The 27,328-nt window shown below is 44.3% G+C and overlaps 2 protein-coding genes across 4 annotated transcripts in view; both read right to left on the bottom strand.

Annotated features, from left to right (window-relative positions):
* Window positions 1-667: 667 nt before the first annotated feature.
* GLCE (glucuronic acid epimerase) lies at window positions 668-13,426 on the bottom strand. Of its 3 annotated transcripts, XM_083371417.1 has the most exons (4): window positions 13,054-13,426; window positions 7,757-8,346; window positions 6,448-6,693; window positions 668-5,538 (listed from the first exon to the last, which is right to left on the bottom strand). In XM_083371417.1, the coding sequence occupies exons 2-4, from the start codon at window positions 8,337-8,339 to the stop codon at window positions 4,514-4,516; spliced, it is 1,854 nt and encodes a 617-aa protein (XP_083227543.1). In that variant the 5' UTR covers window positions 8,340-8,346; window positions 13,054-13,426; the 3' UTR covers window positions 668-4,513. The 3 variants fall into 3 exon arrangements, with proteins under 3 accessions (XP_083227543.1, XP_083227544.1, XP_083227545.1); XM_083371418.1 differs by lacking the exon at window positions 13,054-13,426 and having other exon boundaries at window positions 6,448-6,912; window positions 7,757-7,975; XM_083371419.1 differs by lacking the exon at window positions 13,054-13,426 and having other exon boundaries at window positions 6,448-6,640; window positions 7,757-7,967.
* A 5,240-nt stretch (window positions 13,427-18,666) lies between these two features.
* The window catches only part of LOC310645739 (NADPH oxidase 5-like), a gene marked incomplete at its 5' end in the record, with an annotated part of 36,555 nt that continues 27,893 nt past the window's right edge, over window positions 18,667-27,328 (bottom strand). The window contains 6 exons of the mRNA XM_083371729.1: window positions 18,667-18,922; window positions 20,047-20,213; window positions 23,015-23,114; window positions 24,867-24,936; window positions 25,944-26,068; window positions 27,113-27,157. Coding sequence (XP_083227855.1) covers window positions 18,791-18,922; window positions 20,047-20,213; window positions 23,015-23,114; window positions 24,867-24,936; window positions 25,944-26,068; window positions 27,113-27,157 — 639 coding nt within the window. The 3' untranslated portion in view covers window positions 18,667-18,790. The remainder of the gene's footprint in view (window positions 18,923-20,046; window positions 20,214-23,014; window positions 23,115-24,866; window positions 24,937-25,943; window positions 26,069-27,112; window positions 27,158-27,328) is intronic.

Here is a 27,328-nt window from a genome sequence, read left to right as displayed (position 1 = left end):
AGGGACGCAGTGGCTCAGTGGGTTCGGACGCTGAGCTTGTCGATCAGAAGGTTGGCAGTTTGGCGGGTCAAATCCCAAGTACCGCGTAGCAGAGTGAGCGCCTGTTACCCATCCCAGCTTCTGCCAACCTAGAAGTTCGAAAGCACGTAAAAATGCAAGTAGAAAAATAGGGACCACTACAGTGGGAAGGTAACAGCACTCAGTGCGCCTTTGGTGTCTAGTCAAGCCGGCCACATGACCACAGAGACGTCCTTGGACAAGTGCTGGCTCTTCGGCTTTGAAACGGAGATGAGCACCGGCCCCTAGAGTTGGAAATGACTAGCATGCATGTGCGGGGGAACCTTTACCTTTACCTTAGATGTAAAGAATGAATTAAGCAGTTCCACTCGCTCCCTGCCAACCATCACCTCATCATCTTCTCCTGTTAGTGGACCCATCATTTCCTTGACTTTTTTCTTCTTTCTTACATATTGAAAGAAACTTTTTCTGAGAAAGGAATACTGGCTACTATAGTGTTTGCTGTGCAATCTTTCTGCTTAATTATACTGAAAAAATCCAACAATGTCTGACCACATCTTGAAGTAGGTTGTTGCATCCAGACCCAAAGTTATTTTCTGACACTTACATTATGAAAACAACTGTAGTACAATTAGTAGACACACCAAAGGACATTAAAAACCTTTTCTTTATTTTATAAAGCAACTTTACATGAAGGACAAAGTCAATTCCATATATCTGATAATTCCTACTGCAAAAAAATTCATGTCCTGCCATATAGAAAACTAGCCTGTGCACATTGTGCTTAAACCACAAAGTCTGTACAATTATACAAAGGATTCATTGCCTTTCAAAGGGCATCCTGTAAACAATTTATTGCATATTTGTGTAAATCCTGTATGTAAAGGAAGTAGAAACAAAAGGAACACACAAGAACCAGGATGATGAAGCACCTGCTTGGCAGTTAATCACTGAGAATGGCACCGGAAATGGCCACATGCTGATGGTTGTGCTTGAGCCATCATCTCCTTAAACACAGTGCAAACCTCTCTGTAGAATGATGCAAACAGGAGGAGTTGCAAGCTCTGAGACCACAAATGCCTAATCCTTGTTCCTGAAATTATTCTGTTGTGGCTTTCCTATAACTTCCCCTGTTTTTTACATTTTACTTTGTCCTCTGAAATTCCTTATCATACACTCTTTGTTATATAACTATGAGGCCTAATGCAGACATGACATTTCTTAAGCAAGGAGACCAAGTGGCTTCCAGGGACTGCCACCATCTATAATTCACAAAAGCCATTGACAAGGTCAAACCCAAAGCAGGAAGAGGTGAATGGCTGATTGCATCATACAAGCATTACCAAACTAGTTATCAATTTTACAAAGATTGACAAGTATAACAAATCAAGTGTGTCAGGAGTGGGAATACCACATTCAGATGACACCATAATAAAAGGTGAATCTCTCCCATCATATATGGTGATTCACTGATTCCTGCTCATAGTCAGTGCAGCTTGCCAACAGCTGCCTCTGATCTTTTAAGGGAACCCTTGTCATCTTCCAGCTATTTCAACCTGATGAAAATTCCAGGGGAATTTTAGGTTTCTCTCTGGTAAGAGACTGTGAAGGAGCCAGTGTGCCATGGTTGACTATTATCCCAATGGGCCAAGACCTACAAGCCTGGACACCCTAAGAATACTTGCATGAGGGAACCACAGAATGAGCAGTCGGTGTTCTTACTGCATGAGAAAGTTATGACCACGAGAGTTAAGGCACTAACAAATCAACAAAGCGGTACAATCAAGAAATCTGCACACACTGCTTCAAATACAAATGGCCACCAACTGCAAAAATAAGGGGAAGTTCATATATTGCTTGGATATATACATAATCAGTGGTTGGGAAAACTTCCTATAATGTCCTTTTTTGGTATCACAGTGAAGGTGAGCATTTCCAAATTTCATCTGTGTTCTGTCTACAGCTCTCTAACTATTTAACCCAGCAGCAATTAATGTTCCATGCAGGGAAGGGGATAGCTTTTTTCTGGGCAGAACTAGATAGGGGTGGGAGGAGTGACAAAGTAGTGAGGAAACTGGGATGAGTGGCTGCCAAACAGATGATGCTGGAAACTGTTTCTGGAATACAATTATTTGATCCTGTCCGTAATAAAATGTTATTACCATTTGTGCCCATCTTAATAAGAACATATTAACTTACATGTCTATTCCATCAACAGTATGAAGTTATTTTCATTCTCTGAAGTTCTGTGTACATAAGACATCCGCAGCTTCCCCTTTGCAGTCTACATAGTCTTCCTCCCAAATTCTCTGCTCCAAGAACTACAGGCAAGATTTCTGAAGTTGCGTCTTCAGACAGACACAGCTCTCTTTCTCTCTCTCAAATGAATTCAGGGAATTGGAGCAGCAACAGTGCCTGGAAGCTATATTGGGGGGAAAATGCCTCTAAATATTTTAACTGATTCTTAAAAATCAAGAGGCTTTAAAGTTGGGGGGCTGAAGAGTTACTTCTAAAAATGAGAAATATTTTTAGCTCTGTATGGAAGTTTGAAATGAGGCATGTTATCATGAGAAAAGATGAACACTGGGAAGGGTTCTGAAATCAAAAGTTCCCAACAGCTCTTTAACAGAGATGTTGACACTATAATATATATATGAAAAAAATGAAATGTCAGAATATGTTCAAAGCTTTAAAATACTAAAATATACCTTTTATTGTTTCTGTATCTTTTGCAATATGGGAAGGAAAAGAATTTGTTTTTGCAATGTATAGTATCTGGTTGTGCTACATGAGAACTGAGGCTCACAAAGCTTTTAGACAGGATTGTGAATTGCTTATAAACGGAATTTTGGTCAAAATTAGCTGATCTGCTAAAATATCATCCAGTGACATTTCAACTTCTATGAAAAAAGCTGACCCCCTAAGCTGATTCTTAGGCAGGCAGCATGATTTACAGGAATAAATCATTTACATATTCACTTTCTATCAGCTATATAGAAACAGCCAAACACAGAAAAGCTGCTTATAAGCAAGATACAGATTGAGAAGAATTTCAAGTGCGAAAACGGCATTATGCAACACAGATGGCCTAACTCGCCTAACTCTCTTTCCGATGGAAGCCCCACTCAGTCTGCTTAGAGGAAACAGAGGCTACTCTACGATTCAGGATATCTACACAGATGCATGTGAGTTTCACAGAACTGCTCTGGCAATACAATGACAAATTCCAGATATCCATGGAAATTTTTCAAGAACGTGTCCTTAGGCAGAATTTAGAAACAGAAATTTAAATAACAGTCGCCAAGTAGTAAGGTTTAAGAAGAAGCCAGCATTGTTTAGAAAATCAGCTAGGCAGAAGAAAAATGTAGAACAAGTAGTATGAATATCTGATTCATATTATGTAATTAGAAAAGTACAGAAACATTCAACTCACTTTCACGATCAAGAGTGGCTGCAAAAAGAAAACAAGCAAACCGCTTGTTGTATTTCAAACGTTCTAACAAAATCAGAAATTAATTTTTCCAAATAATATACATTGTATTTGAACCAATACAAGCCTGAAAGAAAACAGTTCAAATTTCTCAAGAAATTAAACTGTATTTTACATAGAAAAAAACCCAAACGGTGTTACATGAAAAAGAGTAACAGGATCAAAATTCGGTGGAAGAATGCTGATCAAGGCAAGGGAGACACAGTCAAAATGGCTACAATATTTGTGCAATCAACTCATTCCGCTTGTAGTTGTGCTCAAAGAACAAAACATTCAAATGTACAGATGGACACCATCCCACCAAGAACCTCTGGTGCAAACCTCACAAGAGGCAACGGAGAAGTGGACAAGCATCTAAAGCTCCCTCTGCTTCCAAGGAGCTTCGCCAACAGTCCTGGAGAAATCTCATCCCCAAGAGATTTTAAAAAGAACTAACACAATCACTTCTGGATTTATTCCTCAATACAGAAACCAAAACATTGTGGTATTTTTTCAACAAGGGAAAAAATAATCAACATACCAACCCATCTGGAGAATACAAGCAATACAATAAAGCTACTTGTACAAAAAAACCCACAGCAATCCCTCTTTTTAAGGAAAGGAAAATGGATTCCCATTTTTCTGCAAAATTCCAGGCAACAAAATAGGGAGTCTGTAAAGAATTTCTCTTAAAAGAAGGGGGGAAATCAGAAGTATACATTATAATTCTGCATTGAGTATCATGGATCACTGTGATAAGTAAACAAGTTCAGTTAGGTTTTGATTCAGTCCAATCATTGGATGCCTGCTCTAATGCCATCTCCAAATCTAAAGTATTTATCCTCTGGAATGCAAATGATTGTAAAGGTGTTTCAAGGACTTCTTTGAAAACTGAAATCACTCTCACACACACACACAGGCACACCTCCCAGACACCACTCTTTAAAAGGTCCCCTGCTCTACTTAAAGATGGCCATTCCTAAGCACAGCAGACCAAGGAAATGTGGTTTTGGTTATCAGCTCAGCTTAATTGTGCTTTGCCCTGCTGCCTTTCAAGTAGCTCTTCCATCGCTTGACAAACTCTTTAAACACGGGGGCCTCGTCTATGGTGCCCAGCAGTTGGAGCTGATTGATGTGGGTGGTATGATAATCCCAGCGGGCCAAATTGGGAGCTGTGCCAAGGAGGAAGTGGCGAAGGTCGTAGATCGTTCCTGAACCCGTGTCGTAGAGGGGGAGCATCGCCTTTAAGGAGTCCAGGCCCCTGTCGTAAAGGAGCTTTGCTTCTTTTCCTAGCTTCTCACCAGCTGTTTCCTTTAAATCATATAACCCAATTAGAGAATACATGAATCCGTTTAAAACAAAGGAGCTGGGTGAGGTTGGATACTCCTCGTACCAGTCATATTTGTTCATGAAGACAGCCCTCACGCCGTGTTGCTCTGACAGGAGCTTGTAAGGGGCTGTTGCTCGCAGAGCCGAACTGAGGAAGGTATGGTCCTTTGTCAACAAGTAAGCCCTAACCAAGGTGGAAATCGCCTGTCCTTGTGCCATGGCAGAGTACCAACCTGGATCCAAAGACTTAAACCCTTCCCCTAGCTTCCGGGTTACCATGATTGGCCAGCCACCTTTTTCATCCTGGTTCCTCACCAGCCAATCGCTGGCAGCAAAAAAGGCTGCCATGTGGGAAGTGGTTGAAATTGTGATGTTGTCTATGAAGCCCTTTCCCTTCACGGTCAGCCTCACCACTCTTTTGGGCATAATTTTGGTCTGTTTGACCACTTTTGTGTTAGAGAGTCCAACACCCTTTCTTAAATCAGTTACAAGATCTCGTGTGATTGTGCTCCAACTGGTCCTGGCCCCGATTCCATAGAAAACGTCTTTGTCTTTAAAAGCAATCAATTGAGAATTGGAGACATAATGCACCGTAAACAGCTGGTTCTTCTCTGTTGTCTCAAGAACCACGGAAACGCTCCCATTTGTTAATAATCTAAGGTCAAAAGAAATGACAAAATCTTTTGTGTTCCCCAGCTGGAGAGATGCTCCCTCGGAGTTTTCTGAAGGGAAACAAATGAAGAAATACAGAAATGGTCAGGCAGCAAAGTGTAAGGGTTTTTTCTGTGTACTGAAGAACTCAAAGTAGTTCCCTCAGTTAGCTGATCAGCCAAGATGCATGTTTTAGCCAATGCCCAAGGAACCACAATCGATAGGGTGAAATAAACATATCAGCTTGAATCCCTTCATTATTACACAACAAAAACATGAAGAAGGGCCAGGCCAAACATTTGTGCTTTATAAAGCTAAATCTGCAGCAATATCCCTATTGGTAGAAATCAATTAGAAATTTCCAACTTACAGCTCAAATGAGTGTCTCTGGCTTTTGAGGCATTTCCTGGCCTCATCCATCCTTGTTGCTCACGTTAGGTGCCAGCTGTTCCTTTCTCAATTTAAAAGCCCAAAGCTCTTCTTTCCTGCCTGCCTCATTTCCATCTGCCCTCCACCCCCCAGCTCTATCTGATCAGGCACTGCTCCCTCCCTCTACTCTGCCCAGCTCAATATTATAATGAGGAGGTATTTCTGGAACGGTGCCATTCTTCCTACAACACTTGGTCACCCAGGGTGTTATGGTGAATGCTGTTTAGGCCACAATGAAACCAGACTCCATGTGACTTCAATATGGTATTAAGTTTGGAACCAGGTATGTACAACGCTAAATCAGGGACATTCAAATTGGAAGATTTTCGCAGTCTCAAGTGGTTTTTTGTGCACACACACCCATCTCATGAGAGTTCAACAATTTGGAAACAGTGGGGTGAGGGTGGGAAGCGACATGCAGGTACATCGACTAAAACTATGTACATTCCTTGTGTCTTCTGGGCCTCCAGAATGGGAGCCATGTACCAGGAATGGCGAATTTTACATAAAGGAAAGGCAACTTGCTGTCAGCTTGCCTTACATTGACTCACCAGGAACAAGAAAATGCTTGACATTTGTGAATCTGGATTTGTCCTGCAACGTCGTGACAAAACAGCCTTTGGGAACCATCCATTTGCCTGGTTGACTGCCCTGCTCTCTCTCTTCCGCTGTTTCATACACTTCAACGTGGGGAGGTCTCTCTGTCAGATTTTTGCTGTAATGGCTGAGCCCGTATTGGGCAATCTGGATGGGATAAAAGTAGCCTTGAGGTCCCCACTGCGTGGAAAGCGGCACCCCTGAAACATAAGAGAACATTCCATACATCTCTGTGCCAAACTCCTGAAACATCCCAGGGTTTCTTCAAACTGGCCATTTTTCTCCTGGAACATTCCAATGTGGCTGTTTAGGAATGCTTGATCCGTTTCTGTAATTTCAAAACAGGCATATTTCCTGTTTTTGTTTACCCGCATCTGACTAACATTTCTGGAGAACGTTAAACCTCACACGTACTGCACCTGTTGATAGAATAAAGATACTGCTCAACGTGGATTTCTAAAGGTTTCAAATAATAATGCTAAAGTGTTATTTCTTGTATTTAAGCCTTGGCAGATGTGTAGCCTATTTCTACCCAACTACGCAAATACCAGAGGATACTATCCAATACAGTTGGGAGGGCTTAACGCAATGCTTCTCAACCTTGTGGACTTCAATTCCCAGAATTCTATGCCAGAGTTTGGCATAGAAGTCCACCTGAATTAAAATTTGCCATGGTTGAGAAACACTGGCTTAGCCCAATTACAACTTCTTTCATGTATGCTGGCATTAGGGAACAACCTCACCTGGAAAGAGAGGTTTCCTTCTGTTATTGGCTTTTGGAAATTGGATTGCTCTAGAGCAGACATGTCAAACTCGCGACGTCACGTGATGTCACGCAACGTATTGGAGCTTTTTTGCCATTGCCGGCAAAGGGGTGGGTGCAGCTTCAGTACGATGAAACCGGCCCGCGGGACGGCAGTTTGACACCCCTGTTCTAGAGAGCCAATTGCTCGATTTTTTATGTTTAATTTTATATTATGGATGCCTTATTGTAAATTTATTGTGTTGTCAAAGGTCATGTTTATTTTGTTTCACTATGGAACAAAAACAATATAGTTAACATGAACCTTAACTAGTTCATTAAATTTCCGATTAAAATCCATCTTGGTTTTTGAAATAAAGCACAAAACCCTTTGGTAGGTTATTTCTTCCAGCTTCCAATACTGAAAAGCAACCTCTAGTTTTAAAGTTTTAATATAAGCATTGAATCAAAATTTAGCTATCCTCATAAACCTTGACGTATTTTGAATAAACATAACAAACCTTCAACCCCACTGATGCATTTCACTCTGTCCCGGACTTCCACATTGTAGCCCTCAAATGACATAAAAACGCCGTCTGGGTGGTAGGGAGATCTCTGGGTGTACACTTTGGAGTAACTATGGGAGAACTCAAAGCGGTCATAGCCGTCGTATTGGGCAATTTTCCCGTAAACCTCAAAGTACTTCTCCACCCAGGAGAAAGGCAGGAAGACCTCGGCCCCTTCCCTCCTGCCTTTAATGGTGTGCTCATCGTTGATGAGACAGTCGATTTCTTCGTATTTCAGTCCTAAGATTTTGTTGCCATGGAAGCCCCCAGCGATGGGGGGAGCCTTCTGCTGCTCCTGAGGCGACGCTTCCTCACTCTGCTGCTTAGCTGCTCTGTTCACACACTGGCCGCTCTCTGACGCAGCCACGCGCTTCTCCGTCCCACCTGCGTTCACACCGTCACTCGAGTCAAGCGGGAAAGGTGATATCTTTCCACTGGTGCACCGATTCCACAGCAGGATGGTAATCAAGGAGAAGAAAATGCAGATGACAATCAAAGTCTTATAGTTCACCCGAGCTGCCAAGCAACGCATATTCATACCATACCTAAAATAAGAGTTAAATTCAATTAGAAGTCGGAGTGAAAGAGCAGATTGGGCACATGAAACAATATGCAACCGGAACAGTGCCGAGCCCCGGCTGATTGCTCTTGGGGAAAGAGCACACACACTATTTCGCACCAGCAACTTCACAGCAGAGAGAACAGTAATACCGCTTTAACAGTATTTTGTATTTTCTTACACAGAAGAATCTTGCAGGGATTCGTGAAATCTAAACTACCTTAGAAGAATACATGAAAAATAATATAAAAATAATGTACAGTGAAAAAAGAAGAAATGAAAACAAAACGAGGACTAGATAACGGGTTGGCAACCCGCGGCTCCGGAGCCGTTTGTGGCTCTTCCAGGTGTCTCCTGCGGCTCCCAGTCCTCCGCCATGTGCAATCCCCCCCAAAAAAAGTGGGACTAAAAAAGTTCAACCAATCAATTCAAACTTCTCACAAACAAAACCTCGTGAAGTTTGAACTGATTGGTTGAACTTCTTTGGTTTGTGGGACTGCCCACAAATCTCTCTTTTTCTTCGGACTCCACATGGCAGCAGCGGAGGAAGAGACTGGAGGACTGCTGGAAAGGTGAGTGGGCCCATTTTCCATCTGCTGTGCCTTCCTCGGGCTCTCTCCTCTGAACACACCGCTGCCGACTCGCCTGACTCTCTCCCCACCCCACTCTTTCGCGGCAGGGCTGTCTGGCCCTTTTCCCATCTGCTGCGCCTTCCTTGGGCTCCCCTCCTCCGAACACGCTGCTGCCGTCTCACCTCTCTCCTGACCTCACTGGGCAAAAGAGTGGAGTGGAGCCCGAGGAAGGTGCAGCAGGTGGGAAAAGGGCCGGACGGCCCTGCTGCGAAAGAGTGGGGTGGGAAGGGAGTTGGGCGAGACGGCAGCAGCCCTTTTTCCACCTGCTGCGCCTTCCTCGGGCTGCCCTCCTCCGAACACACCGCTGCCGTCTCTCATGCCTTTCATTATTTTTTATGATGATGAGGGAATTGCAGGAAAAAGAGGGCCGGCGAGCTCGAGGCTTGCAGGAGGGAAGAGCCGCGCGATTGGATGGCTGGAGAGAAGCCGAGCAGGCAAACTTAAACAATGAAAGCAGAGTCCCTTCTGGCTTCTGCGCCGGGGCTGCTACCCTCTTTGCGGTGGTGGCAGCAGCAGCATCGCCTTCCATGCCGGTCCCATTTCAAGGTAGGCATGCCCCCGCACGCTCACAGGAAGGACAGGAAAAAGGGGGTGGGCTGTGCCGGTGTCCGGTTGGGGGGAGGAATAAGGGATGCATGGGGGCGGGGTGTGTGGGAGGAAGTCGGAATCCAAGGTGTTCAAATCTGGGTGGGCTCCCAGCAAATGCGCCAAAGAAGTGATGGGAGAAGTAAGAGAAACAGCGGGTGTGGGCGGGAAGCACCCCGTTTCTTCTTCTTCTGGCACAAACTCTGTGCTCAAGCCGGAATGGGGAGGGGGATGAGGAGGAAGAGGAGGAGGAAGAGCGGTGATTGACAAAGTGCCAGCCAAAGTGCCAGGGAGAGGGAGCGCAGGATGGAGAGGAGGGCAGCTTGCCTTGGAGAGGGAGGGAGGCAGCTTGCCTTTCGTTCTCTCTTTCTCTGCCCTATTCCCCTCGCTGCTCCGTGCTTCCTCCTCCTCCTCCCCACCCAAGTAAACTGCATGCAAAAATCCCACAAAAACCCCCAAATCCCACAGCAAGCTGAGATAGGCAAGTCCAAGTAGCAGCCTGGGAAGATTTGCTGCAGCGGCTCCTTCTCCCCGTTGGCCTCCTCCTCCGCTCCCTCGGAGCAGTCTTTTCCCAGGGGAGAAGCCAGGAGGGCAGAGCCGTCCATACCAGAGCTGGATGGGGGCAGGGCTCCACTCTTCAATCAAGCCCCGCATGTGCACGCACATTTTGTGGCTCCCCGGGGGTTGTTTTTTGAGGGAACCGGTTCCGAGTGGCTCTTTCACTGTTTCAGGTTGCCGACCCCTGGACTAGATGATCAAAATGGATAAAGAAAACATCTTCAAAAGGCTTCTGTTGGCTTCAGAGATTTCAGTGAGGACATATTCCAGCCCTGCCGGTTGAGATGTAAAAAAATCAGACGAAGGTAAGTCACTTCAGAATTTTTTCCACCTTTAATATCACATATAAGCTGTTTGATATTGTTATTTTGTCCCTAAAAGATTTGTTTTTCAATTGAATTGTACAGTGATTTATCCTGGTCTGATACTTTTTACATCTCAAAAACCTGACATGTTAACAGGGGTGCGTAGACTTTCTATATCCACTGTACAGGGAGTATCTCTAATGAAAAAATAGCGGAGGAACTCATGACAAACACATACAGAGCTAGAGAAGCTCTTTATTCTACTTTTTCTATTCCTTTCCTACACGGGATGCAAGCTTTCAAGATTAGCTGCAAGTGGCAGCAAATAACTAATTTTTAACAGAATGTTTAAAGAAGCTCAGAGTTGTTTTCTCTATTCATTTTTACATTTTTCCTCCTCCTTTTTGTCCCTTTTCCCCTTGATTTTTTGGCCTACTCTTTATGGACCTATAGTGTTTTTGAGACTTAGCTTTTCACAGGTTACAAAATTAACTCGTTGCCATAAAAGTAAAACTTCTGATTGGCTTGGATTCACTGAGAACATTTGCATGGAGAATAATAAATTTATGAGCTGAATCTTGATGTACTGAACACTGTGCCTAAAAAAATCTTGCCTCCCAAGGTAGCAGGAGAGGAAGAGGAGGAGGTCTCGGCCGTCTTCAGCCCAACCCAAACCCATCCTACGGGCAGTCCTACAGAGACTCCGCAGGACACCCCCTTTTCCCTTTGGCTTCTCCGAGTGAAGTTTGAAACTCTAATAAAAAAGAGAGAAGCTCTGACATTCCTTTTTTTCAGCTGTAAATCCTTTTTTTTTCAAACTTAGTAAATTTATATAGAATTTTTTAAATGAATTTTTCATTTTAAAAATTTACAATTTTTACATTATTTTTACATAAGTAAACAATATTGGTAGTGACTAAAATCATTCAGCTTGAAAAAGATGTAATTTAGAAAAAAATCTTTCAACATTTTTAATTTTTGAATTAAACATTTTTTATTTTTTTTTTGAAGAATATTTTTAAAAATAAATATATATTTCTTAAAAAAACGAAGGGAACCAAAGGCTACACGATTAATCTCAACATCAGCCACAAGAGGGAGCAAAAGACTAACCGTTCTTGAACTTACAGGGAGCATTTATGTTGACAATAACTTAAGTTACAGAGAAAATGTTTTGCAAAGTCTCTGCCATGTTTGTATTCCTGCCTAGGGAGAATTCAAATTATATCTGCATCGAATGTAAATTGGACTGCTAAAAGAGAAATTACGGAGTCCAGGCATCCCTGAACACAACTCCCAGTAAAGGCAGAGGGCTGTATCCAACCTTAACATAGCAAGAAGAAAAACAAGTAGGAGGGAAGATGAACCGCAAGAGCAGTCTTCAAACTTGGCCCTGCAAAGAGCTGTTTGGGCAAACAGGATAGGAAGATGAGGCAGAGGCACAAATAAGAGAGCCAGTTTGGTGTAAGGTTGAAAGTACCAGGCTAGAAACAGGGGGACTCTGAGTTCTAGTCCTCCCTATGACATAAAGTTAGCCATGACCTTGGGCCAGTCACTGTCTCAGTCCTAGAAAGGAGGCAATGGTAAACTGCTTAAAAAAAACACCTTAAGAAAACTGCAATGACTAGTCCAGTCACTGGGAATCAAAACTGACCAGAAAGTAGTTGTGTGTAAGTGTGCATGTATCCACCCAGTCCCTGGGGGAAGATGTGGACAGAATCAACATTGTAAAATGCAAATATTGTATCTTTGTCAAAGTATTTATTTGATAATAAAAAGAGCTCAGGGATAGCTGTTTCCCCCAAATTACTGCCAAGCACTACTAGTAGACCAGCTTTGCATCTACCCTCTACAAATAAACAATCCACAGTATGGAAGCAGACGGCACAAGATCTTTTCCCCAACACTGTAGTAGCAGACTCAAGCCTGTTGTGCCTCTGCCGCTGTTTGCCAAGGCTGCATCTCGACACAAACCTCAAGAAGCAGCCTCAGATTCCTAGTCTGCAGTACCGACAATGCATAGCATTGCTCCCCAAAACGAGCATAGGCGGCGTAACGTTTCCAACTAGCAGCTCATCTGAAAACTATGGAAGAAGGGATGGAAGCTTGCTGAGGTAGTTTAGCCACTCCGTTGTGCGCTACAACAAGGGGGACCTGGGCGCCCAGGTGGAGGTCGAACAGATGTTGGAAATCAAGCAGCAGTAAGCCCCCCCCCCTGGCAAGAGCCCACCACCGTCTGAAGGGCCTTCGCTCCTTCCGAAGACTCACAGACGAGAGCCCGGCAGGCTTACACCGGCCATTGGCCAGAGGGAGGGAAGGGCGGGGGGTCTTTCCTCCTCCGACTGTCGCCACCAGCCGCCCCAGCACTACGGAGCGAAGGGGGGCCTCCCTCGTCCGGACTTCGCGCTCGGCACGATCCGGCGAGAGTTCGCTCTCCTCCCCGAGCGGCAGGCGGCCAACCCGGGCCGAGCAGCGGCCGGGCGAGGGGCGAGACGGGCGGGCGGGCGGGAGCCGGCACAGGGCCTGGCCAGGCCCGGGGAGGCGCGCTGCTCCGCAGAGCCAGAGCCCCTCCGTCCCCCGCAACGGGCCAAGGCGGCCGGCGAGCAAACCCACCTGGAGGGCCTCGGGCTGACCGGGCTGCGTCAAGCGGCCGCCGCGGGCAGGGGAAGCGCCGCCGTCGCGCGTCTCGGGCCGAAGCTCCGCGGGGTCAGCCGGCGGGTCAGGGCCGCCCTCCGGCACCGTCGCAGAACGCCGCAAAGGCGCGGCCGGCCGCGGGCCCCGGCCTCCGCCCCATCTCAGCGCCCGCGGACTCCCCCGCCGCCCCAGGGGCCGCTCGCGCGAGGCCTCCCTCCTTCCGCGGCGCTCCGCCGGTCCTGGCCGCGGCAGGGGCGGCCCTGAGGGAGGGCGGCGAGGGCGGCGAGCCCGGGCAGAGCAGCGGAAGGGCCGCCCCGTCCTGCCGCCCCTCCGTCTCCGTGGCAACGCGGCCCCTCCCTCTCGGACGCGCTCGGGAGGCCCGGCTCGCTCTCCGTCGGGCCGCTCGTTGCGGCCAGCTCGGCACGGAGGAGAGCGACTCCTCCCTCTTCTCGCCGACTTCCCGCGAGAGCGTCTCGGTGGGAGGGCCTCTGCGGGGCGCCGTCGATTAAAGCCGGGCTCATCCAATCGCCGGCGCGCCGCGCCCCCGAAACCAATGGCAAAACTGTTCCTCTCTGCCGAGCGGAGGCCAGAGGGGGCCAATGGCGTGCAGCAGCGGTAGCCGTGGCCAATCGCAGAGAGCAGGGACTACCCTCCGGCGACAGAGGAGGGTAGTCCCCGCCCCCTGGAGCGCCGTAAGAGCCGGTGCCGATGGCTTCGCCCGCGGCCTCCTTCGAGGGGGAGGGGGCCCATTCTTCCCCGAGGGGCGCCTCAGGATGGCGCGACAAGGCCGGGTGAGGGCAGAGCTCGAAACGAGGAACGTCGCTCGGGCCTTCCGGCGCCCCTTCATTGTGGTTGCCCACACGACGCGCTAAGCCGGCGGTTCTCAAGCTTGGCGACTTCAACTCCCAGAATTCCCCAGCCAGCAACGCGATGCCGAGTGCGGCTGATTGGCCAATTGGGAACCAATCGAGCGGTGTTGCTGTCTGTCTTGCCCAGCGGTAGGCAACCTCGGCTCTTCTATGACTCATGGACTTCAACTCCCAGAATTCCTGAGCCAGCTATGGTTGTCCATCTATTCCTGAAAACCTCCAGTGATGAAGTACCCACAACTTCTGAATGCAGCTTCCATTCCATTGGTTAATTGTTCTCACAGTCTGGAAATGTCTCCTTAGTTCTGTTTAATGGTCTTCTAGTGGTTACAATAATACAGAAATTAACTATCACAGCTGAGGTGAAACTGTAGTGTAAATATAGGAACATTGTTGAAATGTTGACATCTTTGCAGTCTGTTCCAAGAGGACAAAGGCTGTAATAAATTGTAGGAGGAAAATTATTGTTATAATGTTATGATGGCAGTTCTCAATATTGATTTTTTTTCATCTGTTAAAAACAATCAGTTACTTATTAAGCGTTATTTTGGAAAATTATAATCTTGGGGTTTCTAAATCTCTAGTCTTTCATTTCTTTTTACTTTTTATTCCCTCCTTGTTTTCTTCATTGTTTATAGTGTTATTTGTTAATGTTTAATTGTTTGATCTTCAGTTTTAAAAAAAGCTGTTTGGAGGTTTGAATTTAATTTTAAACATTTATGTTGGAGCGCCCTCTTCTGGTTAAAAGAAATAGAAGGGAGGGGAGAAAGCCAAGCTCAAAAACATATATTATATACCTGTTTGAAGCAGGCAAAATAATAGCGAGAGACAAACATTTCCAAGTATCTGAAGAAGAAAAGCCAGCCACAGTATAGGTAGTCCTCAACTTACAACAGTTCATTTAGTGAACTGTTTGAAGTTACAGCAGCACTGAAAAAGTGACTTATGACAGTTTTGCACCCTTATGACAGTTGTGGAATTCCCATGGTCACATGATCAACATTCAGATGCTTGGCAACTGATTCATTTATGACGGTTGCAGTGTCCTGGGGTCACGTGACCACCTTTTGCAAATGTCTGACAAAGTCAATGGGGAAGCCAGAGTCACTTTGCAACCCTGTTACTACATTAACGGCTGAAGTGATTCACTCAACAAGTGTGGCAAGAAAGATGGTAAAATGCGGCAAAATTCACTTAACAAATATCTCGCTTAGCAACAGAAATTTTGGGCTCAATTGTGATCGTAAGTTGAGGGCTACTTGTATATTGTTGTAGGCCTTTCCTTTTCAGGATAATCAGTGTGATGGAAAAATAATGAAATAAAACTGCCCACTGCCATTCCTGTTTTCACAGCTACAACAGTGGAAGCCTTAATGCTCTCTCAGCTTGGTTGTTTGCCTTCAGATTTCTCATTACCTGATTAAATAACATCATCAGTGCTAATCTGTGGGGAGTTTGTCCCCTATTTATATACAGAAGCTTATATACAGTATTGGCAGGAGGTCTGGAGTTCTCCTTGGTAGTTCCTTGATTAGGGGACTGTTTTCTGCTTATTTATCTGGTGTTAATCTATGCTTATCTGGCTGTTTGCTACTGAAGACATGTTCTGGTATTTGTTTCCTTAAGTTTTTTATTGCCTTTTTTGAATGTTATATAAATGTGGTTTATCTCTGTGTGCCTATTGATGGCTGCCCGAGTGCAGAGCTTCCAGGAATTTCCTAGCATTTTTGGATTTAGCTGGGTGTAGGATGTTTATAGTTTTCCAGTTGAAACTGTCAGAACCCACTCCAATCCACATCTTAGGAAAGAAAAACTCTTGGAGACAAGATTGTCCAAGCAGGAACTTTTAGATGACAGGATAACATAGACAGGATCTGAAGCTGTTTCACAGATAGATACTTTTAAAGTGTCTCCAAGTAATAACCCCACCCCTCAGTCCATTTGGTCAATCCTGGATCAGTCAAGTCTCAGGAGTCAAACTCTTCGTGGGCAAAAAAAGAGAATCACCAGTACATTTGCAACATTATTACTTCCTCCCCTTCACATTCCATCCAGAGATACAAACCAGAATTCCCACCACCACCTTCGTTTGTTCTTCGTAGTTCAGAGGGAGATGGTTTCTTCCTTTGGTCTTTTGTGATGGCCACCAGGTAAGCTGAATAAACAAACATTACATCTGAGGGATAGAGAGGGGGCAATTAGCACCCCTGTCTTCTCTTTCCCTCCTTGGGAATGGCAGAATCCAGTAAAGGGGGGGGGGTGAGATTTGGGTTTGCACAGAGAAATGAGATATAGATGGATTCTGGCAGAAACTATGGTTGAGTCTTTCCAAGTGTTGTGAGATTAAGGTAAAACAATGGGAAAGCCCTAACTTGTCTGTCAAAAAGTTCATCAATGGGGTAGTCTTAACGAGGATGCTTTGTGAACAAGGTGAGAAACTGAAAGACATTCTATTGTCAATCAAAAATGTGTGCCTGGTTGTTTCAGTACAGTTATATCACTTAGCAATAACCATCCAAATCCCAATTATTGTTGTAACTTGAGGATTCCTTAGATCCCAAATATTCTTTGGTTTAGGTGGGATTGCATGGAGGATTTGTCTGGGGCAGGAAGGGACAACTTAGGTTTGATGGGATTAGGCAAAGAGATAATAGAACATACAAGGGCAATTTGCAAATAAACCTCCATCTGGTTAATGTCTTACAAGGTTTGAAATTCCTTAGTAGTCGTCTTTGATCACACACACACCCCCAATATCCCAGACTACTGCTAAGTCAAACTGAGTTTGACCCTGGTCGTATCGAAAAGACAGGAGGGGGAAAGGGTGGAGGGGGGACTGGGGAAGAGAAAGTTTTCCTCTAGCGAGAGCATCTGCCCTGAGTGAGGAATAGTTGAATCTATCTCTGCTTCCCATGTCTTTGGATAAACTTGTCTTTAAATACAGGTAATCCTTGACTTACAACCACTGCTAAGCGAGGCAGTTAAGTGAGTTATGCCCCATTTTATGACCTTTTTGCCACAATTATTAAGCAAATCACTACAGTTGTTAAATGAATCGCAAGGTGGTTAAGCGAATATAAAATTCCCCGTTGACTCTGTCAAAAGCTGACTGGGAAGGTTACAAAGGGTGATCACGTGACCCCAGGACACTGTAGCTCTCATCAATACATGCCAGTTGCCAAGTGATCATGTAAGCAGAGGGATGCTGCAACAATTGTAAGTGTGAAAACTAAATTAAACTAAGTCACTTTTTTTGCATTGTAAGTTTGATCACTAAATGAATCGTTTATTCTTCCAACCAAACTTTCTTAATTCTCAAAACCACCCAGACTAAATAAACTGAGCAAGAGCTTACAAAAATGCTGAACTGCATTATTTTTTCTCCTAATTGCCTCCAAAAGTTGACATCTAAGAAGATCTGGCAAACAGATTTTCATTTTAATTTTTTTTCTCTAGGGAAATGTGTATGTTTCAAATACTGTATTTTTTTTCCACTCAGGGAGGAGTTGGGCACTTTCCAGAATCTCAACATCTGAGCGTGACCACATGTCCCGTGCTGTGTCAAATTCCTAGGGAGGCAGTAGCAGAATATTGTAGCAATGGAGGAGGCTGATTCCGCCAGAGAGAATGGGATATGGCAACGTCAGCCAGAAACACCCAATAAGCACTTCTCTCTTTACATCAAGAACTGATCACCTGAATTTCCTTCAAAGTAATGGGTGATTAATTGGGAAGTCCAATACTTTGAATTCCAACATGTTACAAGGGCAGCCTCAAAAAGCATAAAATTGATTCTTTGTCATCTTGTTGGTGAAGCAATGCATATCCCTAATGACATTGCTTAGATTTTGCATGCCTTAAGACTTAAAAAAAAGGAGGAGCGCAATGACTCAGCAGTTAAAGGTGCTGATCTTGTCAGCTGGAGAGAACCCGGGCTCTGTGCAACAGGGTGAGCTTCCGTCCCTTGCCTCAGCTCCTGCCCACCTGGCAGTTTGGAAGCATGCAAATGTGAGTAGATTAATAGGTACCACAGTGTTCTGTGCGGCTTTGGGATAGAGCCAGAGAAATCGTCTTTGGACAACAGTGGCTCCCTCAGCCAAGAAACGGAGATGAGCACCGTGCTCTAAAGTCGGACACGGCTAGACAGGGAAGCCTTCACCTTTATTTTAAAACTGCCTTTGGGAGGTATTGAAATGAGGGGGAAAGCACTAACACGGGTGCTACTAGCAGCAAGGTAAGCCTCTTTATGACCTTGGCAGAAGATGAAAGCAACATCACCATGACCTGAAAAAAAAGGTTTCCAGTGAGTGTCTGTCTCATGACTGGGAGAGAGAACCTTGGAGAAAGAACCTTGGAGGTTTTTCGAAGTATTCTTTATTTTGATGCATTGTCAGTTGTTCATATTTTGTTGCTATTATTCTACATTTATTGTTATTATTTTATTATTTTTATTATTTATTTATTATTTTTATTCCCACATGTTACTTTACTTGCTGCCTTGTATGGAGTTATTTAAAGGAAAAGATACTTGTATTAAATAAGCAAGCAAGCAAAGAGATTCTTACCAACTCCATGGAAACATACATATTTCCATCATTGTCATTGTTGTCATCATGTAATATAATAATTATATATGATAATGATTTTTATTTAACACCATAAAACAACATCTGCCTGTCCCAGGTCCTTGGGAAGAACTTGATAGGGTGAATAAAAATGCCAAATCCAGTCTAAACATTGGGCTGACTACGCAACTTACTATAAAGACAAAGGGACAAAAACAAGAGAATATTTGAGTTCATTAAAAGGAACCTATTAAAAACAAGCCAGACTAGTCCATCTTGCAGCTAGAAGTTTTCCCTGAAGAAGGGAACGCTGAACTGTTCACAGTGAGCTTTGACGACCTTGGCAAGAGCTGGAGAGCCACAAAAGAAAACTTGGACTTTTCCTTTGTCTTCTTTGTCAATTTTCTGAAAGAGCTGAGAAAGAGAGAAAAAGCCATCAGCAGCTGCAATGCACTGTCTCTTTCTGCCTTCTTTCTGATAGCAATTGACACATTGTGGTGGTATTCCAATTGACCGCTAAAGGTAAAGGTTCCCCCGCACATGCGTGCTAGTCGTTTCCAACTCTAGGGACCAGTGCTCATCTCCATTTCAAAACCGAAGAGCCAGCGCTTGTCTGAGGACATCTCCGTGGTCATGACTAGACAGCAAAGGTGCATGGAACGCTGTTACCTTCCCACCGTAGTGGTCCCTATTTTTCTACTTGCATTTTTACATGCTTTCGAACTGCTAGGTTGGCAGAAGCTGGGACGAGTAACAGGCGCTCACTCTGTTACGTGGCACTCAGCATTCGACCTGCCAAACTGCCAACCTTCTGGTCGACAAGCTCGGCATCCTAACCCACTGAGCCACCGTGTCCCTTAATTGACCACTAAGCCTGCCTATAAGTCTATATATCTCCTCTTTCTCAGTAAGAGCTCAGAAAGGCTCTGTCAAATCCTCCAGCCAGCTGTTTTAATTCTCAAATTCCTGATGCTCAAGATTGGACTTTTTGTCTCCATCAATCTGTCTTGGGAAAGCAACTCCATCTGAAGACATAAAACTTCTCTTTTCTGCTTAAAGCTTCTAGTAGCCATTATTCCATTTTGTCAGGGCACAGTTTCAGTTTGTTGATCCTCATTCCAAGATCGGACTCAGCTGACTTGTCCAAGGGAGAAAAAAAAATCCAGATAGCTTAAGCAACTCCATCTGAAACTAGAACTGACCTCTCTCTGTCCTTGGACTATGGATAGTAGGAACTGGTGCCAGATGTGTAGGCCTCACTGTCTTGTCGATTGCTATACTAATCTTTCTTACTGCTTGCTCAAGGGTATAAAGATGCTTGCTGTTGCTTATTGGTTGGGAAGACTTTATCTTGTCTTGCCCCTGTGTTGCTTGTCTTTAAGTGCTTTTGTCCAGACATCCAGAGAGTGGTCTCTGGCCATAAAACCGACTGCAGGAAAGACTTTCTCTAATGCAAGATACAATCTGGACTGATGCAATCTGGACTGAGCTACAGAATGACTACATGTTTTTAGGTGTGATTTAGAGGAAAAACCCACCTCTTTCCAGTCTGGCCTCCCAGGCTTTGTTCTTGTCCTGAGGCCTGTGATTGAGTCTTTCTTCTCTTTTTTTGCTAGTAGATCCAAGGCCATCTGCAGGCCAGCAGCCTTCATGTCACTCTTGTTAAGTGCTGAGGTCATGTACAAATGCATCTCCAGGAAACGGGCTGGGAATTGGAAAACCAGATAGATTTAGCAGACCATAACGTGGCCCCCTTGAACTTAATGTCTTCAGCATTGATGAAATGTATCAACAAGACTACATATAAAACCTATTTACCTAATCCTAAAAGGGAAAACAACTTAAGAAAAATGGAAAACTCTGAAAAATATGATTATAAAAGCCCAGCGCAGTACAATACCACTGAAAAAAAACAAAAACTCCAAGAAGAAACCAGAATGGTTGCACAAAGATCTCTAATAAACTGAAAGACAAAAGGGACAAGCACAAAAAAAATGGAAAAGGGGATACATAACTGAGGCAGAATATCAGAACATAGCCTGAATCTGCAAAAAATAAAGTCAGGAATGCAAAGGTTCAGAATGTACAAAGACTTGCAACAAAAGTCAAATATAATAAAAAAGGTTTCTGTCAACATATAAATAAGAAAAAAAGTCAAGGAAACAGTAGGTCCACTTAAGAGAGAAGATGGCTGTAAGGACTTGCTTCAAAACCTCTTCCCAAGAAAGCAGAACTCTTGGATTGGAGTCATCCCCAAAGGAACTTTTATTAGGAGAAGTTGACAGCAGGCATAGAAGGCAGGATCTGAGGGTTTCCTCCTCAAATCAATAGGTCAATTCAAATGGACCAATCCCCAGGTGTTAAGTCGGCTGTGGGAATAGGGCTGATAAGACTCCATTCCCAAGGCTGTGAAAACACTGTTGGATCTTCGCACCTCTCCTTCCATTGTGAGAGATAAGCCAGATGGCCAGAGGAACATTTTTTTTCTCACCCCAGGCTGGTATCAAAGGGGAGACAGTTCAAAGAGCAAGCAGAGAGAGGAAGCGGAGAGGATACATTGTAGTGGCAAAGTGAAGGAAGGAAATAAGATGTGAAATCCCCAAAGCTTTCCCCCTCCCCCCAGGAGTATGACGGAACCTGCAGAAAGGAAAGAATAGAGGCAACCAACAAAAATCCCCCCCCAGCAAAGAAACAGGTTCTGACAATGGCAACGAAGTAACAGGCAGCAGAGAGAAAGCAAAACTGCTTAACTCGTGCTTTGCATCAGCCTTAATGCAAAAAGAAACTATAGCCCAACCTACCCCAAACCTAACCATAAAAGACAGACTAGAATTAAAAATTAAAATAAATAAGAAAATGGTTGGAGAACACCTATCTGATCTTGACGAATATAAATCACCTGGATCTGATGGATTACATTCCAGAGTTCTGAAGGAGCTGGAAGACGTTATCTCAGAACCATTGCACCATAGATGAGGGAATTGAAGGGGAACTCATCAGATTTGCAGATGACACTGGCAGGAATAACCAACACCCCCAAAGACAAGCTTAGGATCCAAAAAGATCTTGACAATGGGCCCTATCCAACAAAATGAAATTTAATGTGGAGAAAAGCAAGGTTTTACACTTAGGTAGGAAAAAAGGTACAAGTACAGATTAGGCAAAACCTGGCTCAAAAACAGTAACCGTGAGAGAGATCTTGGAGTCCTTCTGGATGATCACTTAAATATGGGTCAGCAGTGTGTGGCGGCAGCAGCCAAAAAAGCAAATGCAATCCTTGGTTGTATAAATAGAGGCATAGAATCAAAATCATGTGAAGTATTAGTACCGCTTTATAAAAACTTAGTAAGACCACCTCTGGAATACTGCATCCATTTTTTTGGTCAGCACATTACAAGAAAGATGTTGAGACTTTGGAAAAAGTGAAGAGAAGATGTTTAAAGGCCTTGTGACGAAAACATGAAGAACGGTTACAGGATTCGGGTTTGGCTAGTCTAGAGAAAAAAAGGACTAGGAGGGACATGATTCCAGGATTTGAGAGGCTGCCACAAAGAAGAGGGGGGTCAGATTCTTTTCCAAAGCACCAGAAGGCAGGGCAGGAAACAATGATTGGAAACTGATCAAGGAGAGAAGCAACCTGGAATTAAGGAGAAATTTCCCAACAGTGAGGACAATCAACCAGTGGAACAGCTTGCTTCCAGAAGTTGCAGGTGCTTCATCAATGGAAGTTTTTAAGAAAAAACTGGACAGTCACTTATCTGAAATAGTATTGGATCTCCTGCTTGAGCGGGGGGGGGGACTAGAACAGGCATCCCCAACCTGTGGGCTGTGGCTTACTACCAGGCTGTGGCCTACTGGCCCCCGGTTCGCATGAGTGGCTCACCGGTGCATGTGTGTGCTTGCGCTCGCGCAGCCCCACTTGCACTCATATCGTGGCCATTTGTGTCCCGATGCGCATTTGTGGCCCCATGCGTGCTAGTAATGGGTGTTGGTGTGTGTGCACACGTGTATGCATTCACCCGCCCCCCCACAAGCCATCCCTTCTTTCTCCCCTCTCCCCCAATCCTTTTGGCCACCGACCCCAAAGGTTGGGGAACTCTGAATTGGCAGATCTCCAAGGTCCCTTCCAGCTCAATTCTGATTGATTGATTGATTGATTGAGGCAATATTTCCATTCCTGTAGAAAAGCTCTGGGGAGGAGGGCAAAAAGCAGTTGCAAAAAGCAGCTGCGCATCTGTGCTGAAATCGAAGATGAGAAGGAGAGGAGGGGTGTCACCCACGAGTGCCTCATTCCCCTTGTTTGATATAAAGTTCAAAAAGAGAAGGCTTGCCTAAAGGGAAGAGGGGGTGTTTCATATTGCATCGGGTTATCCTGGAAAGAAAAAATGGAATAAAACTGTTTCTGTTTGGATTTTGTCACGGCCTCAATTCTGCCCGGTCTCAAAGCTGCAGAAGCCTACCAAAGGGCCCAGTTGGGGATGGGGGCGAGGAGGAAGGAGGACCCACCCTTCGGTTCTTCACTCTCTTGCATGGCTTCCAGTTGGGTGAGCAGGCTGACGAACCACTCAAAGGATTTTTGGTCTCGATTGATCCAAATAAAGTCCACCTGGAGAAAAGAAAGTGCAGGTAGTTCCCGTATAATGACTGCCTTTTTCTAGCGACCATTCGCAGTTATGATGGTAACTTTAGGAACAATTTTCTCATTTACAACTTTCACAGATCTGTGAAGTAAAGGAAAACTGAAAGAAGGTTGTAAGCACAGGAGCAGTTTCTCTTAGCAACCAGTTTTCTTCACAACCAAGTGGCCATCCCAATTGGGGTTGCTATAATTTTGTTTATTTACAAATGTATGTACCACTGTATTTTCAAAATATCTTTTCCTAAGCCAGCTTTTGAACAGTATTTAAAAAATGAACCAGCTGTTACAATCAATTAAAACTATTAGAGCAGCCACTGGATAATAGAGATAAAGTATTTAGAAAATCACTGCACTGTAGCTGAAAAACCTTAGAAGTCAGGGAAGAGCAGAAAGATCTTCAATGGGCACCAAAAGGTGCTCACAGTGGACACTAAGCAAGGAGGATTTTCTAGATCTAGGGGTTGTTGTTTAATACAATCATCCCTCAGCATTTGGTGAACGGCCCATCGTATTAGGTTTTAATACCTCCTTACGTGACTGGATACTTGACCTCCTTATTGATAGGCCCCAGTTTGTGCAAGTGGGAAGAAAACTTTCCAGTTCCCCACAGGGCTGTGTTTTGACTCTGTTACTGTTCACCCACGACTGCTGTGCCAAGTCTGTCATGAATCATATTGTGAAGTATGCAGATGACACGGCAGTGGTGGGTCTTATCTGGGATGACAGTGAAGATGCTTATAGGGAAGACACGAAGGCTCTGGTGGACTGGTGCAATAAAAATAACCTGGTTTTGAATGCTAATAAAACAAAGATCATTGTAGATTTCAGAAAGAGCCGGCATAGTCACTCTCCACTTTGTATCAAGGCTGCAGCTGTGGAGGTGGTCAAGTACCTGGGGTTGCAGATCACTAACAATCGTACTTGGTCTCTTTATACAGCATCTTAAGTGAAGCGTGCAAACCAGCGTTTGCATTTCCTGTGTTGGCTGAGGAGAGCACATCTTTCTCCTTCTGTCCTGGCCACTTTTTACAGAGGCACAATGGACAGTGTTGTAACAAACTGCATCGCTGTCTGGCTTGGTGGTAGCAGTGCCTTAGATAGAAGGTCCATTCAGAGAGTGCTGAGGACAGCCGAGAAGATTATAGGAAGCTCGCTTCCCATTATTCAGGATGCTGCTTACAAGCGCTTGTATGTGCTCAGAGCGCGAAGCATTGTTAGAGACCTCACACACCCACTTCACGGTCTGCTGCCGTTGCTTCTCTCTGGGAGGAGGTTTCCAAGTATTTCCAGCAGGACTACCAGATTCTGTAACAGCTTTGTTCCTTATGCCTTCCGTCTTGTGAATTCGTGGGATTCTTTTTTTTTGCCATGTATATGTATATGTTCGAACTAGACACTGATGTTTCTGTGTCATATATGTGCATTTATGTGGGTATATGCATAATGGTATTTTTGAGAGATGAATGCAACAAAATTTCATGTTAATGTATGCTGATTAGGGTACATTTAAAGTAACAGTAAAGTTTTTATCCCATCCCATCATATCCTGAAAAGCTTGTCCTCTCTCATCTGGAAAGGATCAAGGGCCTCCAATAGTGAGGTTAGGATTCCAATAAGGGTGTTCTAGAAGGCGCACTCCTTCAGGCACAATGGCTTCAAGGGTTTTGCAACTACAGATACTATTTTGAGGGAATTCCAAGCTACCGCCGGGCATCTCACCTTCTGAAGTTTCATATTCTCATCCAAAGAATTACTGTGGCTGCAGGAGGCTTGTTTTTGCATACGATGCCTGGGAAGAGAAATGAAGAAAAGAAAGAAAGAAAGAAAGAAAGAAAGAAAGAAAGAAAGAAAGAAAGAAAGAAAGAAAGAAAGAAATAAAGAGAGAAAGAAAGAAAGAAAGAAAGAAAGGAAAGAAAGAAAGGAAAGAAAGAAAGAAAGAAAGAAAGAAAGAAAGAAAGAAAGAAAGAAAGAGACAAAATGCACAGATACAGAATAGGTGAAACTTGACTTAATAGCAAAAACTCCTAGAGGAATCTTGGAGTCCAAATGGACAATCGCTTTTGCTGCAGACGCCAAAAAAGGTCAATGCAATCCTAGGCTGCATTAACCGAAGGATAGAATCAAGATCACATGAAGCATTAGTACCCCTTTATAAAACCTTGGTAAGGCCACCCTTGGAATATTGCATCCAGTTTTGGTCACCATATTGTAAAAAGGATGTTGAGACTCTGGAAAGAGCACAGAGAAGAAGAACAAAGGTGATTAGGGGGTTGAAGGCTAAAGCATACAAAGAACAGTTGCAGGAATTGGGCATGTATATTCTAGTGAAAAGAAGGTGACGTAATAGCAGAGTTCCAATATTTGAGGGGCTGCCACAAAGAAGAGGGGCAGGGAGAATAACTCCGTTAGTCTGTTAATAAATGCTTTCAATATGTTTTTGTTCAGCTGCTATTAAATGCCTGTTTACTTAATACGGTAGCCTGAAAATTTAATCCCAATTGTTTAAAAGTGCTGCTATTTTTAAAATTTATATTAAGCATGTTTGGAAAAGCAGCCTGCAGGCTTTCAGTTAAAACCAAAAAAGTTAAGCAAAACAAGGAGCTCTTGTGAAAACAACATCCTGGTACAGCCCTCAAAGTGCTTTTTCAAAAGGCAACTGGATTTTGTTTTCTCTCTCTCTTTGTTTTAGGGAAAAAAACAAACTGTCCAGTTGTCTTTTGAAAAAAGCACCTGACCTGGACGCCTGAGACTCTCCACAGAGACACAGTATTTGGCCCTCGTCTCTTGCAGACCAACCTGAACATGATGCTTTGCAGAATGGAGGCAAAAGGGGTGATCCCTATTCCTGCCGCGATCAACACTGCATGCTCCGAAGAGAAGATCTGGCGCGTGGAAGAGCCGTAGGGACCATCAATATAACACTGAAGAGAGGAGGGGAAAAGGATCTGCCGTGTTTCCACCCTGGGCTTGGCAAGGATGGGTTGTTTCCCTACAACGAATCCTTGAGGCCAGAGTTCTGCGTGTAGGGCAGACTTTGCAGAGTCAAACACACTACAAGTCTTTTTAATACTCATCTGGAGACACAGATTCCACATGCACGCGCGCGTGCGCACACACACACCAACACACACACATACACACACACACAGTTTGTGTTGTAAGTTCTTTAATTCATGACACTGGGCAAGCAGGCATGACAAAATCACAGGAATCCCCCTGATTTGGCAGAGATGATACCACTGGAAAAAAAGGTTTCCCGGGGTTCTCACTCCAAATAGAGGACGAAACTAATTCCCATTGTTCAGCCAAACCAGCCTGTGACCTCTGGTTGGCCAGACAACTGTTTTTCGTTCTGCCAGAGGTTGTTTTGGTAGCAGGATAGAAACGAACTGATGAAATCCCACGGGAATAAGATACTTAGAACACGGCAGCTGCTAGGGTGATCACTATCTTGACTAGATCTCTACCAGGGGATTTCAACAGTTTACACCAGCCCCAGGGAGTCACAGAACATGTCCAGGTTACACAAAGGAATATTGTGCTATTTGATTCATGAAAAGGGACATGTTTCCTAGTCCTCAGCATTACATTCTTGCTGAGTTTACAGCCTTTTGCAAAGAAGCTTGAACATTTGCAAGACATTTGTACGGAGCTACCTTTTTAATGAGATAAATGTTGCAGAAAACTATAATCTTCCATCAGTTGCATTTTTTCCAGACATTGAAGGGACTGGCTCCCTCTTTCCATTTCAAATCCCACCTCTTTTACCCATAAATGTCTACAACTCCTGTCCCTAAGGGCACTCTTTTTGAATTCTGCAAACTGCAACTACAACCCAAATATCAGAACCTCCTTCTGGTACACAGTTGCCCCTCATTCCTTGCCAGGCCATCAGGCTGAGGATGCACCTTCTCGGGGACGGAGAGAATTCCACTTGAACAGGTGCTTAGTGACGGAAAGCTTACCTTGATGTTACAGAACCTATGATTCTTGGTGGGCCTCCTAGGAACCTGATAAAAAACATTATTATGTTAGTATTAGATATATATTGGGTAGAAAACAAGTTGATGCCTTTTAGTCAATGCCTCGGGGCTTTGGCTTCTACTTTGAAATAGAAAACAAGCAATTGTCTGCTTAAAAACTTTCTTTGGGACTCTCATAACTTTATGTGAGAAAGTAGG

Source organism: Vipera ursinii, assembly GCF_947247035.1.
Source record: "Vipera ursinii genome assembly, chromosome: 11".
NCBI lineage: Eukaryota > Metazoa > Chordata > Lepidosauria > Squamata > Viperidae > Vipera > Vipera ursinii.
Note: the sequence above shows the minus strand (reverse complement) of the source record. Positions and strands in the feature narration are given on the sequence as shown.

Excerpts from the sequence above, each read along its gene's own strand:
- GLCE (XM_083371417.1), bottom strand. The coding sequence starts at position 8,339 with ATGAATATGCGTTGCTTGGCAGCTCGGGTGAACTATAAGACTTTGATT. Across the intron at positions 6,694-7,756 it reads ATGCATCAGTGGGGTTGAAG|GGGTGCCGCTTTCCACGCAG; the intron begins GTTTGTTATGTT and ends CTTATGTTTCAG. Across the intron at positions 5,539-6,447 it reads CAAGCATTTTCTTGTTCCTG|AAAACTCCGAGGGAGCATCT; the intron begins GTGAGTCAATGT and ends GTTTCCCTTCAG.